The sequence below is a fragment of the Hyla sarda genome, chromosome 7, assembly GCF_029499605.1.
Source record: "Hyla sarda isolate aHylSar1 chromosome 7, aHylSar1.hap1, whole genome shotgun sequence".
NCBI classification, from domain to species: Eukaryota; Metazoa; Chordata; class Amphibia; order Anura; family Hylidae; genus Hyla; species Hyla sarda.
In genome coordinates, this window is record NC_079195.1 from 187,479,319 (window position 1) to 187,497,738 (window position 18,420).

Below are 18,420 nucleotides of genomic sequence, written 5' to 3' on the forward strand. Positions count from 1 at the left end.
TGGATACAGTCCTAGGAAAGAGTCTCCTAGGTCTGTATCCACCTTTTCCAGCCCACAGGAGCACCTGAAAGCTGAACTAATGTATGCAGGATAAGTCATCAACTGCCGAGCCGAGAAGTTCGTGACGAATCGAATTTACTGTAAATTCGCTCATCTCTAGTCTCCAACCAGCGGAACTCCAGATTAGGGATCGACTGATATTGATCGTTTTAGGGCTGATACCGATAATCTGTGAACTTTGAGGCCGATAGCCGATAACTTATACCGATATTCCGGTAAGTTATCGGCTAATTCTCTATCCCCCAACCCCCCCCCCCCCCACCCTGCAGAAGCCGCTGCAGATCAATGATTTAAAGCGGGCACTTTAAATCAATGAACTGCAGCGGCTTTTGCAGGGCCAGAGACTGCCGCCACCCGCTTCTCTCCCCCTGCCTGTCCTGGGGTCCTGAGTCCAACCATCACCGCCACTGAACCCCCCCCCCCCCGCTGCCTATCCTCTGGCCAGAGAATGCCACCGTCCGCTTCTCTCCCCCTGCCGGTCCCAAGTCCAACCACCGCCGCTGCCCCATTGCCTCCCCCCATCCAAGGGTGCACGCTACTTCTGGCTCCGGCGGCGTCCTGAGCTGTCACTGTGCGCACTGATGGTGACATCACATTGAGGACATCACTCGTCATTGCACACCGCACAGCAATAGCGCAGGACGCCACAGGAGCCAGAAGTAGCGCGGACCCCGGGAACAGGTAATTATAAAACCGGGGAAGGGGGAGGCAATGGGGCAGCGGTGGCGGTCGTCTCGGCCAGGGGGCGGGGCATTATCGGCAAGGTAATTGCAGATACCGATAATGTCCAAAATCGTGAATATTGGCTGATAATATTGGCCAAACCGATAATTGGTTGATCTCTACTCCAGGTGTTGCAAAACTACAACTCCCAGCATGCCCGGACAGCCAACGGCTGTCCGGGTATGCTGGGAGTTTTAGTTTGGCAACATCTGGAGGTCCGCTGGTTTGGATACCACTGCTGTAGCTCTTTCTTATGATCTCAAATAATCCAGCTATCCACGATGCCGCTTCAGTGCTTACCACATTGGCGATGGCCACCTTGGCCTTCTCAAGTTGCGCTCTGGCAGAGTCAATGATGAGCTCTGTGCTTTCCACACGGTCTCTGGCATCTTGTGCCTGCTTGTCAGTGTCACGGACCATATCTCTGATGTTCTGCAGACGCTGCAGCTGAGAACTTAGTGTGGCATTTATCTCAGCGAGACGATCCAGCATTCCCTGATCTACATCTAAGAAACAGCGACAAGATTCACGAGTATGAACAACAACATTCATTAGATTTTACACGGGACAGAAAAAGAAAGAGAAGCCCGTTACCTTTACTGCCCTGGGCATCCAACAGGAGGTCACTGACCGCTTTCTCAGCATCTCTGAGCCGCTCTTCAAAGCCTTGATCAGTTACAAGGTCATCGCCTGTTCCCAGATTCTTGAGGAGTTCTTCCAGTTCCTGCAGTTTCTCTCTTTGCTCCAGCACCTTAAAAAATAAAAAAAATTTAAAAAAAAATTATAAATTGATCTATTATATTTCCCTGCAAATATAGTCCTTGTATCTATAGTCAGTACATTTTAATGTTAACACCTCCAAATTTTAATATATTGTATGGTGTTGTTAAGTCCTTAAATTAGTGGAGATGACCATTTTACAAACACTTGACTGAAAAAAGTAACCCAAATATAGAAAGTTTTATATCTTCCTGTCCAAAGACGTAAAACACAGGTAAAAATGTAATTAGTAATTTAATGTAACAATATACAATACTATACAATATCAAGAGCCTTGCACCTATGTGGTCAGGAAACCACACTGCCCATAGGCTCATTCTATTACAGCAGTGTTTCCTAACCATTGTACCACCAGCTGTTGAAAAACTATTACTCCCAGCATGCCCGGATAACCAAAGGCAACATCTGGAGGCACACTGGTTGGGAAACACTATATTAAGCCATGTTCACACGACAGAATGTCAGTGCGGAAGATTCATGTGGAATTCCGCAAAGACATACTGTCGTGTGAACATGGCCAAATATAGTGTTTCCCAACCTGTGTGCCTCCAGCTGTTGTCCGAGCATGCTGGAAGTAATAGTTTTTGCAGCAGCAGAGTCCCATAAGATTTCAATGGAATTCTGCTGCTCTGTTCCAGCGTCCGCAAAAACATTGAACATGTTCAAGGTTTTTGCCGATTCAGGAAAGAAACGCATTGCCGTCTATGAGACGGCGCATTTCGGAGCGGTCTTAACGCCAGCATGTTCTGGCCTCATTCTGCTGGACTGTCCACATGGAAGTTTTTCCGTGTGGACATTTCACCATGTGAACATAGCCTTAGAGGGATCCATGCATGTGCTGCCATCTCAAAATGGACTCACAAAAGTAGTCTGCTTCAAACACAGACTACCACTGAGACAATGACGTATGTGCTGAACCATAACGTAATATCATATTACTGAATAAAGGTGTCATATGGATGCCACCAGGCAAATTTAGTTGCCATTTAATTTCCCAGCATGCCGCAATCTTAATCTTGCAAACTAAGTCATTATGTATTTCACAGAATTAGTGTAGTATCAAAGGCAATACACTTTTATTTGGTGCATTGTATAATGTTGGCCCTGACCTAACAATCTGTCTGGCAAAAACTGGGTGATTTGCCCATAGCCACCAATCACAGAGCAGCTGTAATTTATTAGACTACATGTGTAAAATTAAAGCTGAGCTGTGATTGGTTGTTATGGACAATTGACATAAATCTGGGTCACTATGTGGGAAAATTCTGCAATTAGGATTAAATTACTATTTTTATGGGGGTGCATGCACGCAGCTCATGCGGGACGCCTTTGATGTGAGCTCCATGCTGGCTGCGGCCTTTTAGCATCTATCAGCAACAATTATTGGCTCCTTAGCGGCTGAAACCTCACCTACCCCTGGGGGAATATGTCCCGCTCACAGCAGAAGAGGAAGAAGCAGCTGTCTCAACGTTTATCTCAGTCTACACCTGATTTATTCCGGACTGGGTCACGCTCCAAGATGGCGGCGTCTCGCTCAAGCTCTCCTGCTGTATGCTCTGAGGAGGAGCTTCCAGATCCTGCTGACATCACTTCTGCCTCCATGTTTTGGAACATAAAACAACTGTTCTAAACTGAACTATCTAAGGCTGTTACCGACCTGTCCTCACAGCTGCGGGAGTTGGGGCAACAGGTCCCACAAATGGAGCCGAAACTTCTCCACTTTGACAGCTTACACAGGGCCCTAGCTAGGCAACCCCCACCTACCACAGGAGGTGATCCTAAAGCTGCACTATCCTGAGGTGAGAGACTTGATTTTTGCAAGCTGCTAGAAATGTTACTACGCTTACTGGGGTCCCCCCTCAGTGCATATCTAGACTGATCTAGCCCCCTCCACCCTAGCAAGACATCAGGACTTTCGCACAGTTACATTTGCATTGTAGTGGGAAGGGGTATGGTATAGATGGGGTTTCCCCTTCTCCCTCTCCTTTCAAGTGATTGGCTGTACCCACACTGTCCGTTCTCTGTCTGAGGCCAAGGATGTTCTCCCCCATTAAACTGGTGGATCAACCACCTCTGCCACAGCGTACTGGCTGCTTGAAACGCACTTGGATACCTGTTGCTAAGGACCGTGTTTATCTCCCCCTCCTTTGGTGGACTCTTTTCCAGCTGTTCCCTGCCGGCATTGTTATCCTTTCTTGATCATGTTGGGACGCTACCCTGTTTTCTTCAGCATTGGTTACTAATTTTTATAGTTACCTGATGACCTGCATGTGTGACTGGACTGCCCCTCTTCTTCCACTTGCCCTCCCAGGTGGGCAGATGCGGTGTCCCGCACCCTTTCTTCATGAGGCTTGCCAGCGGTCCAGACTATGGTGCTCCACCACCCCTCCTTGAGGACTAGGAAGAATGTCGGATGGCACTCTCCGGCCACCCGCCTTTCCTATGCAATGGACCTGTTTGTGTTTATTTTTCTTGTGTTTTTGCAGGTACACTACTAGATTGCGCAAAAGCAGAACTGCTGATTCGGTAGGTCGGGCGGTCTGTCCCATTTTTAGGTTCTGGGTGCATTTCACTGTAATTTCTGCAGTAGTCTATCGCATGTTTGACTCCCATCCAATGGCTAAGATATAGTCTCATGTTCGGGGATTCAATTCCCCTAATAAGTGGAGCAAGGCTTTTAGGGATTACACTAGACTGCAACCAGAGGTGCTGTACCTACAAGAGACGCATTTCATGATGTCATCTAAACCTTCCTTTTTCCATAGGTCGTATAATAGGTTCTAGTGAGGGGTGATGACTCTTACATAACTCATTTCTATTCTTTGTACAATGTAAATATATAGATCCTGAGGGGCGCTACTTGATTCTATTAAGTACCCTATACGATAAGGTTCTCTGTTTAGTTAATAAATATGCCCCTACACACTCCCCCCCTTGATGTTTTTTGGGGTGATATGTGCTAAGCCTGAACTCCTAACTTACGACACTTTGATTTGGGCAGGCGACTAACATGATCTACAATGGTAAACTAGACAGTTCTAACCTGGCCCCGTTTCGCTCGTCAGGGTCTCAACGCCAGCTGCAGCAATTGTTTGTAGATCATGGTCTGATGGATGTTTGGCGCGAGCATAATGGAACATCAAGGGGTTATTTTTATTATTCCCGAGCTCAGCTCAGTTACACCAGGATTGCCTGGGTGTTGAATACCACCAGGACATTACCTTTCCTCCTCTATGCCAGTCATGTCCCGTCGGCGAGGTCAGACTATGATATGGTGTGTGCAGTGTTTAATTTTATGACCTCTTTTACTCACTCCTTTAGATGGCGCTTAAATGAATCCCTGGGTCAAGCAAAGCAAAGTTGACATCGGCGTCTAAAGGGATGTTTAAACCATCCCTGGTGGTCCAGTGGGGTAGCTCTTGTGCCATCACATCTCCCCCGCACCCCAGCCTTCTTATTAGGATCACGACCGAGTAGGATACCATGCAAAACCTTTCGCTTTGCTCAATTTGTCTTAATGGCAGCCCGCATTGATATAGCCTCACAATGGAACAGTCAGTCCTAGATTATATGAGAGTGATTGATAGAGATAATCTTATCATGCTTAATGAAAAGTTGTCCGCTATCAGGGAAGACACTGCTGAGCAGTTTGAGGTGGTGTAGGATCCATGGATCTCCTCTACCCATTGTCCGATGATTCCTCACTGCCTCTCCTTGTATTGAAGTGGGGGAGGAACCGTGATTATTTTCTGTGAGGTTTTATTTTTAGATCTTGGGACTGACCGCCTTTGATTTGCCTGCAATTATATGAAGCGATCTTCTTGACTTGTCCATAATACTGACCTAGCTTTATGTATCGATTAAGTCCGAAATGTGTACCTGCTTGTTCTTCATGTTTTGGCCTCGTTGGCCGTTGTTTGATTACTTCCGTTTATATCATGCTGCATTGTAGGATTTCTCTTGTGATTCAATAGAAAGCTTCATGGATTGACTCAAATAACAATTTTTACAAAATTTATGCACTAGATAATGCTACAATTGAATTGTAAAAAGAAGGCCACCCACCTTATCCTTTACCAGTCTGTAGCAGGCCGGACACTCTTGGCAGCCTGGTCCTGAGCGGTTGTAGAAATAGTTTTCCTCACACTGGTCACAACGGGCTCCCACAAAACCATCCTTACACTCACAGTGTCCATCCTCCTTGCACTGTAAAGTGAGGGAGCCTTCAGGATCGCAGTCACAGGCTACAAAACACAATACCAAGAAACAATTGGTCTATCCTAGATCACACATGTAAAGAAAGTAATATGAAACTGACAGATCTTAGTGTACTACCAAAAAAAAAGAACATTTTCTAGAAGTGGCTGCTCTCCTGGCCAGGGCTTTAAAGTTGTTAAAGGTGACCTTATAGTTACACATAGATACTCACGTTTACAGCCTTCCGGTCCAAAACCAAAGTGGTTGGGCTCACACTGCTGGCAGCGTAGACCACTGATGCCTGGTTGGCACTCACACTGCCCAGTACGAATATCACACTGTCCATTTGTAGATCCCAGGGGATGACATTCACATCTATTAAGTACAGAATATGTGATAAACTTTTGACATTTTTTAGGGTAGAGGAATAGGTCAGAAGATTCCCATAATAAAGGATGAATCTTAAGAGGGGGTTTTAAGCTACAGTATTCTATGCAGTAAAGTAAATTATACACTGCTCAAAAAAATAAAGGGAACACTTAACCCCTTAAGGACACATGACGTACTGGAACGTCATGTGTCCACTCCCGATCTATAACGCGGGGCCACGGCGTGGCCCCGCGTCATAGCGGGTCGGGCCCGGCCTCTAACAACGGCCGGGACCCGTGGCTAATAGCGCGCGGCATTGATCGCTGTGCCGCGCGCTATTAACCCTTTAGACGCGGCGTTCAAAGTTGAACGCCGCGTCTAAAGTGAAACCGAAAGCATCCCGGCTAGCTCAGTGGGCTGTTCGGGATAGCCGCGGTGAAATCGCGGCATCCCGAACAGCTGACAGGACAGCGGGAGGGCCCCTACCTGCCTCCTCGCTGTCCGATCGCCGAATGACTGCTCAGTGCCTGAGATCCAGGCATGAGCAGTCATCCGGCAGAATCGTTGATCGCTGGTTTCTTATGAGAAACCAGTGATCAACATAGAAGATCAGTGTGTGCAGTGTTATAGGTCCCTATGGGACCTATAACACTGCAAAAAAAAAGTGAAAAAAAAAAGTGAATAAAGATCATTTAACTCCTCCCCTATTAAAAGTTTGAATCACCCCCCTTTTCCAATAAAAAAAAAAACACAGTGTAAATAAAAATAAAAATAAACATATGTGGTATCACCGCGTGCGGAAATGTCCGAATTATAAAAATATATCATTAATTAAACCGCTCGGTCAATGGCGTGCGCGCAAAAAAATTCCAAAGTCCAAAATAGTGCATTTTTGGTCACTTTTTATATCATTTAAAAATGAATAAAAAGTGATCAATAAGTCCTATCAATGCAAAAATGGTACCGTTAAAAACTTCAGATCACGGCGCAAAAAATGAGCCCTCATACCGCCCCATACACGGAAAAATAAAAAAGTTATAGGGGTCAGAAGATGACAATTTTAAACGTATTAATTTTCCTGCATGTAGTTATGATTTTTTCCAGAAGTCCGACAAAATCAAACCTATATAAGTAGGGTATCATTTTAATCGTATGGACCTACAGAATACATATCAGGTGTCATTTTTACCGAAAAATGTACTACGTAGAAACGGAAGCCCCCAAAAGTTACAAAACAGCGTTTTTTTTTTTCAATTTTGTCGCACAATGATTTTTTTTCCCGCTTCACCATAGATTTTTGGGCAAAATGACTGACGTCATTACAAAGTAGAATTGGTGGCGCAAAAAATAAGCCATCATATGGATTTTTAGGTGTAAATTTGAAAGAGTTATGATTTTTTAAAGGCAAGGAGCAAAAAACGAAAATGCAAAAACGGAAAAACCTCCGGTCCTTAAGGGGTTAAACAACACAATGTGACTCCAAATCAATCACACTTCTGTGAAATCACACTGTCCACTCAGGAAGCAACACTGATTGACAATCAATTTCACATGCTGTTGTGCAAATGGAACAGACAACAGGTGGAAATTATAGGCAATTAGCAAGACACCCCTAATAAAGGAGTAGTTCTGTAGGTGGTGACCACAAACCACTTCTCAGTTCCTATGCTTCCTGGCTGATGTTTTGGTCACTTTTGAATGCTGGCGGTGCTTTCACTCTGGTGGTAGCATGAGATTGAGTCTACAACCCACACAAGTGGCTCAGGTAGTGCAGCTCATCCAGGATGGCACATCAATGCGAGGCGTGGCATGAATGTTTGCTGTGTCTGTCAGCGTAGTGTCCAGAGCATGGAGGTGCTACCAGGAGTCAGGCCAGTACATCAAGAGATGTGGAAGAGGCCAACAACCCAGCAGCAGGACTGCTACCTTCACCTTTGGACAAGGAGGAGCACTGCCAGGGCCCTGTAAAATGATCTCCAACAGGCCACAAATGTGCATGTGTCCACTAAAACGGTCAGAAACAGACTCCATGAGGGTGGTATGAGGGCCCGACGTCCACAGGTGGGGGTTGTGCTTACAGCCCAACACCAAGCAGGACGTTTGGCAAACTCGCCACTGACGCCCTGTGCTCTTCACAGATGAAAGCAGGTTTACACTGAGCACATGTGACAGACGTGACAGATTCTGGAGACGCCAGTGAGGACGTTCTGCTGCCTGCAACATACTCCAGCATGCCCAGTTTGGCGGTGGGTCAGTAATGGTGTGGGGTGGCATTTCTTTGGGAGGCCGCACAGCCCTCCAAGTGCTTGCCAGAGGTAGCCTGACTGCCATTAGGTACAGAAATGAGATCCTCCGACCCCTTGTGAGACCATATACTGGTGCGGTTGGCCCTGGGTTCCTCCTAATGCAAGACAATGCTAGACCTCATGTGGCTGGAGTGTGTCAGCAGTTCCTGCAAGAGGAAGGCATTGGTGCTATGGACTGGCCGCCCGTTCCCCAGACCTGAATCTGACTGAGCACATCTGGGATATCAAGTCTCGCTCCAACCACCAATGCCATGTTGCACCACAGACTGTCCAGGAGTTGGCGGATGCTTTAGTCCAGGTCTGGGAGGATATCCCTCAGGAGACCATCCGCTACCTCATCAGGAGCTTGCCCAGGTGTTGTAGGGTGGTCATACGGGCATGTGGAGGCCACAAACACTACTGAGCCTCATTTTGACTTGTTTTAAGGACATTACATCAAAGTTGGATCAGCCTGTAGTGTGGTTTTCCACTTTGATTTTGAGTGTGACTCAATATCCAGACCTCCATGGGTTGATAAATTTGATTTCCATTGATAACTTTTGTGTGATTTTGTTGACAGCACATTCAACTATGTAAAGACTAAAGTATTTCATACAATTAGTTCATTCATTGATCTAGGATGTGTTATCTTAGTGTTCCCTTTATTTTTTTAAGCAGTGTATATAACAAATGTATAAGGACTATGGCAAATGGGGCCTACATTAACATATATGTTATCAGTTGTTAGTCTGTATACATTCAATGTAGATTGAAAATGTAGTGTGAGTCTAGGAATTCTCAGGTATGGAGACTGGCAACACAAAGGGTGATTATATCGTAAGCTTGAAATCAGATTTTCTTAAACCTGCGTCACCCCTGCTGTTGCAAACTACAACTACCATCAAGTCTTGACAGCCTTTCAGCTGTGATTTGTAGTTCTGCAACAAGTGAAGCAACAGGTTGGCAAACACTTGTCTACATTATAGAGCACACGTCGTTATGTAGCACAGAAACCATGACTTCCAGTACACAGTCCTCTACCCAAAGTGTTGTGTTCTACAATGACCCAAGAGAAAAGAATAAGATCTATGGCCCTCACCTCTCACATCCTTGACCACTTTGTAGGTTGAAGAACCCAGGCTCGCAGGCGGAGCAGTCCCTCTCGATAACATGAGGCAGACACTCGCACTGGCCGGTCACCTGGTTACAGCTGCTCTGGCTTTTCACTGTGCCGTATGAGTTACAGCTGCAAGCTGACAAGACAGACAACTATCACATATAGCCATACTTTGGTCATACACAAACTTACAAATTTTACCATTAAAAAAAGAAATTGAGATATGCAGCTTTCTCTGTGTAGCCTTGCTCTTACTGTTCACACGTGTTACCTTTGCACTTTTGGTCTGGTGTAGCCCCGAGAGGGTTCCCAAAGAATCCATCTCTGCAGCGGTCGCAGTAGAATCCTGCTGTGTTATAGATACACTTCAGACACTCCCCAGTCAAGCGATCACAGTTCCCCACAGCGTTAGGATCAATGTTGCTGTTACATTCACAGGAACGACAAGGGCGGGGTGCACCGTTCTGACCAAGTGGGTCGCCAAAATATCCATCATCGCAAAGCTCACATCTTTTTCCTATGGACAAAATAAATAATACAACACCGTGACCATTACAATTTTGAATAGCAAAATTAAATACATTTGAAAGGATTCAGCAGTATATCAAAGCAGGCCACTCACCTGTAGTTCCCAGAGGACAGTTGGTACACACCACCTCCTTAGTGCGAGGTACAACGGCACAGCTGGACCCACCAGGGCATGGACATGGCTCGCAGTCTGAGCTGGTACCTGCGGTGCTGTCTCCATAGAAGCCCTCGCTGCACCGCTCACAATGGGGGCCTGCGGTGTAGTGCTGGCAGTCACACACTCCTACAAAATGAAGGAGGACATTAGGTCTACTCAGTCTCTCCCCAACAATTCACCGAACCCAAATCTAATGAATCGGCTGTCAATTAATTTAAGTTTAGCAATAGTCGTTCTGATACCCTGGAGAATTCTGTAATGTGACTCAATACAGTCTCATTTATGACTTCTCTAGTGTATTGGAACAACCTTTACAAGACTAAACAAATCGACGACTGATACTATAGGTCAACTCTACTGTAATAGACATTACTATGACTAGTGATGTAAAACAAAGCCTTAAAGGGGTATATTCCAGGCAAAAACTTTTTTTTATATATCAACTGGCTCCGGAAAGTTAAACAGATTTGTAAATTACTTCTATTCAAAAATCTTAATCCTTCCAATAGTTATTAGCTTCTGAAGTTGAGTTGCTGTTTTCTGTCTAACTGCTTCCTGATGACTCGCAGCTCCTATGGGGATATTTTCCCCATCATGCACAGCTTCCGGGACGTGACATCATCATTGAGCAGTTAGACAGAAAACTTCAGAAGCTAATAACTATTGGAAGGATTAAGATTTTTTTAATAGAAGTAATTTACAAATCTGTTTAACTTTCCGGAGCCAGTTGATATGTAAAAAAAAAAAAGTTTTTGCCTGGAATACCCCTTTAAAAGGGAATTACAGAGGGTATTTTATGAAGATTCACACTGAGACCCTTATAAAATAGAAGAAGAAAAAAAAAAACATATTGGGGGAGATTTATCAAAACCTGTGCAGAGGAAGAGTGGTGCAGTTGCCCATAGCAACCAATCAGATTGCTTCTTTCATTTTCCACAGGCCTCTTTAGAGGCCTGTGGAAAATGAAAGAAGCAATCTGATTGGTTGCTATGGGCAACTGCACCACTCTTCCTCTGCACAGGTTTTGATAAATCTCCCCCATTGACACTTATCACTGTGTTGTTCTTTTCTGCACAGCACTTCGTTGTGTCAGCACAAGTACCGGCCCGCTCAGCCAATCGGAGGCCACAGCAGAGTCCCACCTCAGTCATTGATTAGCTGAGTGACCAATTTCTTGTGTTGAAACCAAAATTAGGAAGCAATGCCATGGGGCAATGTCTGAATTATGAGGGATCAGAAGAGTTGAGTACACTTTTTTAGCTATCTTGGCCACATTTAGAAATGAAATTTAGTCCCCCCGACAACCCCTTTAAAGGGGTACTCCGGTGAAAACCTTTTTTCTTTTAAATCAACTGGTGGCAGAAAGTTAAACATGTTTGTAAATTACTTCTATTAAAAAAATCTTAATCCTTCCAGTACTTATTAGCTGCTGAATGCTACAGAGGAAATTCCTCTTTTTGGAACACTGATGACATCACGAGCACAGTGCTCTCTGCTGACATCTCTGTCCATTTTAGCAGCCATGCATAGCAAATGTATGCTAAGGGCAGCATGGTAGCTCAAAGGTTAGCACTGCTGCCTTGCGGTGCTGGGGACTTGGGTTCAAATCCCACTAAGGACAACAATAAATAAAGCATTATTATTATTATAATAACATCAGCAGAGAGAACTGTGGTCGTGATGTCATCAGAGAGCATTCCAAAAAGAAAAAAGAATTTCCTCTGTAGTATTCAGCAGCTAATAAGTACAGGAAGGATTCATTTAAGATTTTTTAATAGAAGTAATTTACAAATATGTTTAACTTTCTGCCACCAGTTGATTTAAAAGAAAAAAGGTTTTCACCGGAGTACCCCTTTAGGTCCAGATTTAGATATTTAGGGGTCTCATTACATTTCCTAGCTATTCCAACAAGAAGCAAAAGCTGTTACCGTCATCTCTCACCTGTCTCAGGGTCACAAGTGTCACTATGACCATTACAAGTACAAAGCACACACGGGCTGTAAGGTCCTTGACTAGGATTCTCTCTCCGGTATCCTGGGGCACAGCTTTCACAGAACTGCCCGACATACCCAACAGGACAGCCGCATACCTCCACCCACGGGGCAGCATTACCAGCTCCAACACTTGCAGTTACTAAAGTGACCTCCTCTAGGAAACCAGCACCTGTAAAGAACGGACACAGGATCACCCATTAGTAGTGTAAAATACGCACATATAGGATCTACATTTAGGAATAAACATTTTAGCCAATGCAGAAAAAATAAGTTATTGGGCAAGTTGTGAAAGATTCGGCTGTACGGAGCTGCCCATCTGCTGGAGCTTATCTCCCCGCACGCTTGGCACACCACAATAGCTGGAGCCCCAGCGGCTGCCGCTCTCCGCATTAGTGTCTTTGAAATCCACTTTGCACGGTTGTCCATTCCCCCAATAGATACACAATACACAAAACAAAGTACATGAAAGGGGTTTATGAAAGAGACGCTTTACCACATATGAAGGCATTAAACAAAGACTATCCCCACACGTAACAACATTCAGGTAAGAGCTAGGAAACCTCAGCTTGTCCAGACAGGAGAACAAGTAATGATCCATAACATAGACTAAGCGGAAGCTTTAAGTGAAGTATTAAGAAGAGTTCTTAAATGTTTAGGTTCCTTACACACCATGTTTTGTGGTGGTCTTTCTGCCCTATAGCATACACAAATACATGGCATCCATAATACATAGACTCCCACCACCTACCTTTGCTGGAATGGAATAGCTCAGAGGTCCGCGCTATTTTATCCAACAGAACAATGCAAACACTTTAGGGGGCACTGTTAGTATTAGAGATGAGCGAACTTACAGTAAATTTGATTCGTCACAAACTTCTCGGCTCGGCAGTTGATGCCTTTTCCTGCATAAATGAGTTCAGCTTTCAGGTGCTCCTGTGGGCTGGAAAAGGTGGATACAGTCCTAGGAGACTCTTTCCTAGGAATGTATCCACCTTTTCCAGCCCACCGGAGCACCTGAAGGCTGAACTAATTTACGTAGGAAAAGTCATCAACTGCCGAGCCGAGAAGTTCGTGACGAATCGAATTTACTGTAAATTCACTCATCTCTAGTCAGTATCAAAAACTATGACGTTGTACATCAACAAAACGACTGAGAATTACTAAAAGTTACCCTTGAAAGGGGTACTCCGGTGGAAAACATATTTTTCTAAATCAGCTGGTGCCAGAGAGTTAAACATATTTGTAAATCACTTCTATTAGAAAATCTTTACCCTCCAGGACTGTTTTGCAGCTGAATGCTACAGAGGAAATTCTTTTCTTTTTGAATTTCTTATTTGTCTTGCCCACAGTGCTCTCTGATGACACCTCTGTCCGTGTCAGGAACTGTCCAGAGCAGCATAGGTTTGCAATGGGGATTTTCTCCTGCTCTGAACAGTTCCTGACACGGACATAGGTGTCAGCAGAGAGCACAACACAAAACAACACAAAAAATGAATTACAAAAGGAATAGAATTTCCTCTGTAGCATACAGCTGCTAAAAAGTACTAGAAGGGTAAAGATTTTTAAATAGAAGTCTTTTACAAATAAATATGTTTTCCACCGGAGTACCCCTTTGAGACATATATTTCCTTTTGGAAGTCTTGTCCTATAAGGCAGTGTTTTCCAACCAGTGTACCACCAGCTGTTGCAAAACAACAACTCCCAGCATGCCTGGACAGCCGAAGGCTGTCCAGGCATGCTGGGAGTTGTAGTTTTGCAACAGCTGGAGGCACACCGGTTGGAAAACACTGCTCTAAGGTAACTTTTAGACGACACTCCCTCCATTATTTGTAAAGCGTAGTTTCACACTGCTCCTTTCACTGTCCCAAGGTCAAGTACCAATCCAAGACTATGATTCAGCCCGGTCAAGAGCCGAGTTCACACATCTAACTGTGAGGAATTTTAACTCCAAGCCAAAATTACGCTCCTACACAAGCGTAAAGGAGTTACAACAATGACTGGTGTGCAAAAAGACTGCCCATAGAGATTGCCACTTATTTAGTCTTCCAGGGGAGGCCCGAGGAAGACACAAAGAAAATGCAGCATGTGTTACTTTTAGTATTAAAGGAAAACGGTCAGATATTTTCTCCCGCACTATCCACAGTACTGGTAGATAGTGCGGGAGACACTGATTAAAACGATCCCTACCTTACCCGTTCGCCCGAAATTGTAGTTTTATTCTATGTGTATATCTTGCTGTAACTGGCACGGGCGGGGCTTCTGCAGGTTAACTGGCACTGATGTCATCGCCGCTTATGAATATTCATCCCCCCTCCCTTCAGTTCTCCTTCTCTTCGCCGCTCCTAACTGGAGGGAGGAGGAATGAATATTCATAAGCGGCGATGACATCAGTGCCAGTTAACCTGGAGAAGCCCCGCCCGTGCCAGTTACAGCAAGATATACACATAGAATAAAACTACAATTTTGGGCGAACGGCCAGGCGGATCTGGGTAAGGTAGGGCTCGTTGGAATCAGCGTCTCCCGCACTATCCAACAGTACTGTGGATAGTGCGGGAGAAAATATCTGACAGTTTTCCTTTAAATGCAAACCATTTTTCAATGCTTTCACTCTTAAATAAAACCAAAGCTGTATCCAGTATGACTTACTGCCCTGGAAGGTGCCTAGTGAACATATGGCAATTTAAAGGGGTACTCCGGTGAAAAACGTCTTTTTTTTGTTTTTCTTAAATCAACTGGTGCCAGAAAGATAAACCGATTTGTAAATGACTTCTATTAAAAAATCTTAATCCTTCCTGTACTTATTAGCTGCTGAATACTACAGTGGAAATTCTTTTCCGTTTGAAACACAGAGCTGTCTGCTGACATCAAGAGCACAGTGCTCTCTGCTGACATCTCTGTCCATTTTAGGAACTGTCCAGGGTAAAAGGAAATCCCCATAGCAAACATATGCTGCTCTGGACAGTTCCTAAAATGGACAGAGATGTCAGCAGAGAGCACTGTGGTCCTGATGCCAGCAGAGAGCTCTGTGTTTAAAAAAGAAAATAATTTCCGCTGTAGTATTCAGCAGCTAATAAGTACTGGAAGGATTAAGATTTTTAATAGAAGTAATTTACAAATCTTTTTAACTTTCTGGCACCAGTTGATTTAAAAAAAATAAAAAAAAATAAATAAAAAAAAAATAAAGTTTTTCAACGGAGTACCCCTTTAAATAGGTATCCTGAAATGTTCTTAGGCATTTATGAACGGTGTACTCAAGGTATACATAACTAATAGTGGCGCCTCCCAATTGCAAGATTTCTCCCATCATGGCGTTGGCTGCTTGTTCCAAAATAAGGGGGAACAAAGTGTCTATAATAAGTGATATAACGGTACAATATGGCCCTGCATATAGATGAAGATTCTAATGCACCTTTACAGTCCGTCTGATTATACTGGAACACACATAATGGAACAGTGCGGAGAAGCCAGAACTTCATCAAAAGCTGCAGCTATGGAAACCACAGCATAGACTTGGGAATGGCCCGGATCATTCAGCAGCAGTGCTTAGTGGTGGTCCATGGTTATTAGGTAAGTAACCATTACACGCACTATTATGGTGGTGGGAGCGGGCTAGTAACCGAATCAAGGCTGAAAAACTCACTTCTTTCACTGTATGTTCCTCGGATTTTGATGGCGGTAAGATTCTGGAGCATTTTCTGGAATTCAAAGGGGGATACTGACGGCCTCCATGGATAATCTGTAGCCTCATGAAGCCTGAGCGGAAAAGAACACATCATTTATCTTTACTGGATGTTAAAAAGGGACCAGAGAGGTGCCAGATCATTCACTTATTGGATTTTCACTTAGACAACACACATCAGACTCAGATTTATCAATGCTGCATGAATGGCGTATTCACACGTACAGTATCCAGCACAGATCTGATGTGCAGGATTTGATGCTGCAGATTTCAATGTAAGCTAAATGACTTCAAATCTGCAGCATCAAATATGTGCTGGATACTGTACGTGTGAATAGATCCTAAAAGGAAAAAAAAAAAAGACATTTAAAAAGCAAAATTAGAATTAAAGTTATTTAACAAAACTTTTTACACAGAGATAGGGCAACAGTTTTGATCGGCAAAGGTCTTGGTGCTCAGATCCCCCACCAATCATTAGAAGGGTGTTTCACTCCCTCGGATACTGCAATCTCCGTCCAGTGGCACTAGATGGCTCCATGGACTTATAATAGTGCCCAGCAAGTGCAACTGGACAGAGAACGCAGCAAGCCATGTCAAAAACTAAGTGACAGGAACACACTAAATTAAGGATCTATAAAATGTAACTCAGTCTTGCTCTTATGTGACACTTAAATCAGCTATAGATCGCCACTGCTTTAGGGTATACAAAGGGCTAAACAGGCCCTCTTCATATACCCTAAATCATATACTCTAAATATGTGTGTATGTAAAATGTATAATAAATTAGATATAAAATATTATATAAAAAAAAAAGAATATATATTATATATAAAAAAATATATTATATATAGATAATATATAGGAAAACCAAGAAGGAAGCAGCACACCTATAGATGTGGGTGCTATTGGTGCAGATCCCCGGTCACGGGATGTAACAAAGATAAATCCAAAAGAAGACGGCAGCGCTCCAATATGTAGTGAAAAAACGTGAGTAGCGTTTATTCCATCAAGTTCAACAGGGCAACGTTTCAGCTGCGTACATGCAGCCTTTTTCAAGCTTGAAAAAGGCTGCATGTACGCAGCTGAAACGTTGCCCTGTTGAACTTGATGGAATAAACGCTACTCACGTTTTCTCACTACATCTTGGAGCGCTGCCGTCTTCTTTTGGATATATATATATCTTTATAAATAAAAAAAACATATATAATAAATAAATAAATATATATATATATATATATATATATATATATATATTGTGTGTGTGTGTGTGTAGTTTTTCTTATATATTTTGTCTTAAGATATACCGTATTTATCGGCGTATAACACGCACTTTTTAGGCTAAAATTTTTAGCCTAAAGTCTATGTGCGTGTTATACCCCGATACACCCCCAGGAAAGGCAGGGGGAGAGAGGCAGTCGCTACCCACTTGTCTCCCACCGCCTTCCCTGGGGTCTAGAGCCCTGCTGCCGGCCCTTCTCTCCCCCTAGCTATCGGCGCCAGGGGGAGAGAAGGGGCAGCGGCACCTATTGCCGGCGCCGCTGCCCCGTTGCCTCCCCCCTTCCCCGGTGGCATAATTACCTGGGTCGGGTCCGCGCTGCTGCAGGCCTCCGGTGTGCGTCCCCTGCGTTGTTGCTATGCACGGCGCGGCGCACTGACGTCATGCGCCGCGCCGTGCAGCGCATAGCAACGACGAAGGGGACGCACGCCGGAGGCCTGCAGCAGCGCGGACCCGACCCAGGTAATTATGCCACCGGGGATGGGGGGAGGCAACGGGGCAGCAGCACCGGCAATGGGTGCCGCTGCCCCTTCTCTCCCCCTGGCTGTCGGCGCCGCTTCTCTCCCCCTGGCTATCGGCGCCGGCAATGGGGCGCCGGCACCGATAGTCAGGGGGACAGAACGGGCAGCGGCGCCGATAGCCAGGGGGAGAAAAGGGCCGGCAGCAGCGCTCTAGACCCCAGGAAAGGCAGGGGGAGAGAAGCGGGCAGCAACGGCCTCTCTCCCCCTGCCTTTCCTGGGGGTATATCGGGGTATACACACGCACACACGCACCCTCATTTTACCATGGATATTTGGGTAAAAAACTTTTTTTACCCAAATATCCTTGGTAAAATGAGGGTGCGTGTTATAGGCCGGTGCGTGGTATACCCCGATAAATACGGTATATTACACTAAACTGCAACCATCACCAGTAGTACCCAGTTTTCGAGGTGAGGGCACACAACTCGAGCTCCTGATTTACAATTATACTGGCAGGTTCAGGAGCAGAGGTGGTCAGGATGTCCAGATTGTGACCATAATGCTGTTACGATGGTTGCGCCAAACACATCTTCAGAAGGCGGGTGTACATTCCCCACCCCCAATACACATAATTTGTTTACTGGGTCCAGCACATGAAGTAACTTCTGTGTGTGTATGTGTGTGTGTATATATATATATATATATATATATATATATATATATATATATATATATATATATATATATATATATATATATATATATCTCTATCTCTATCTATACATATATATATT

General features: G+C 44.5%; 1 protein-coding gene across 1 annotated transcript in view; it reads right to left on the reverse strand.

The window, feature by feature from the left end:
- LAMC1 (laminin subunit gamma 1) overlaps positions 1-18,420 on the reverse strand; it is a 137,537-nt gene that overhangs the window by 22,468 nt on the left and 96,649 nt on the right. The window contains exons 11-19 of the mRNA XM_056531876.1: positions 15,851-15,963; positions 12,158-12,379; positions 10,154-10,342; positions 9,803-10,048; positions 9,514-9,667; positions 5,993-6,135; positions 5,629-5,807; positions 1,378-1,534; positions 1,084-1,289 (exon numbers count right to left, since the gene is read on the reverse strand). Of these exons, the coding sequence (XP_056387851.1) occupies positions 1,084-1,289; positions 1,378-1,534; positions 5,629-5,807; positions 5,993-6,135; positions 9,514-9,667; positions 9,803-10,048; positions 10,154-10,342; positions 12,158-12,379; positions 15,851-15,963 (1,609 nt within the window). The remainder of the gene's footprint in view (positions 1-1,083; positions 1,290-1,377; positions 1,535-5,628; positions 5,808-5,992; positions 6,136-9,513; positions 9,668-9,802; positions 10,049-10,153; positions 10,343-12,157; positions 12,380-15,850; positions 15,964-18,420) is intronic.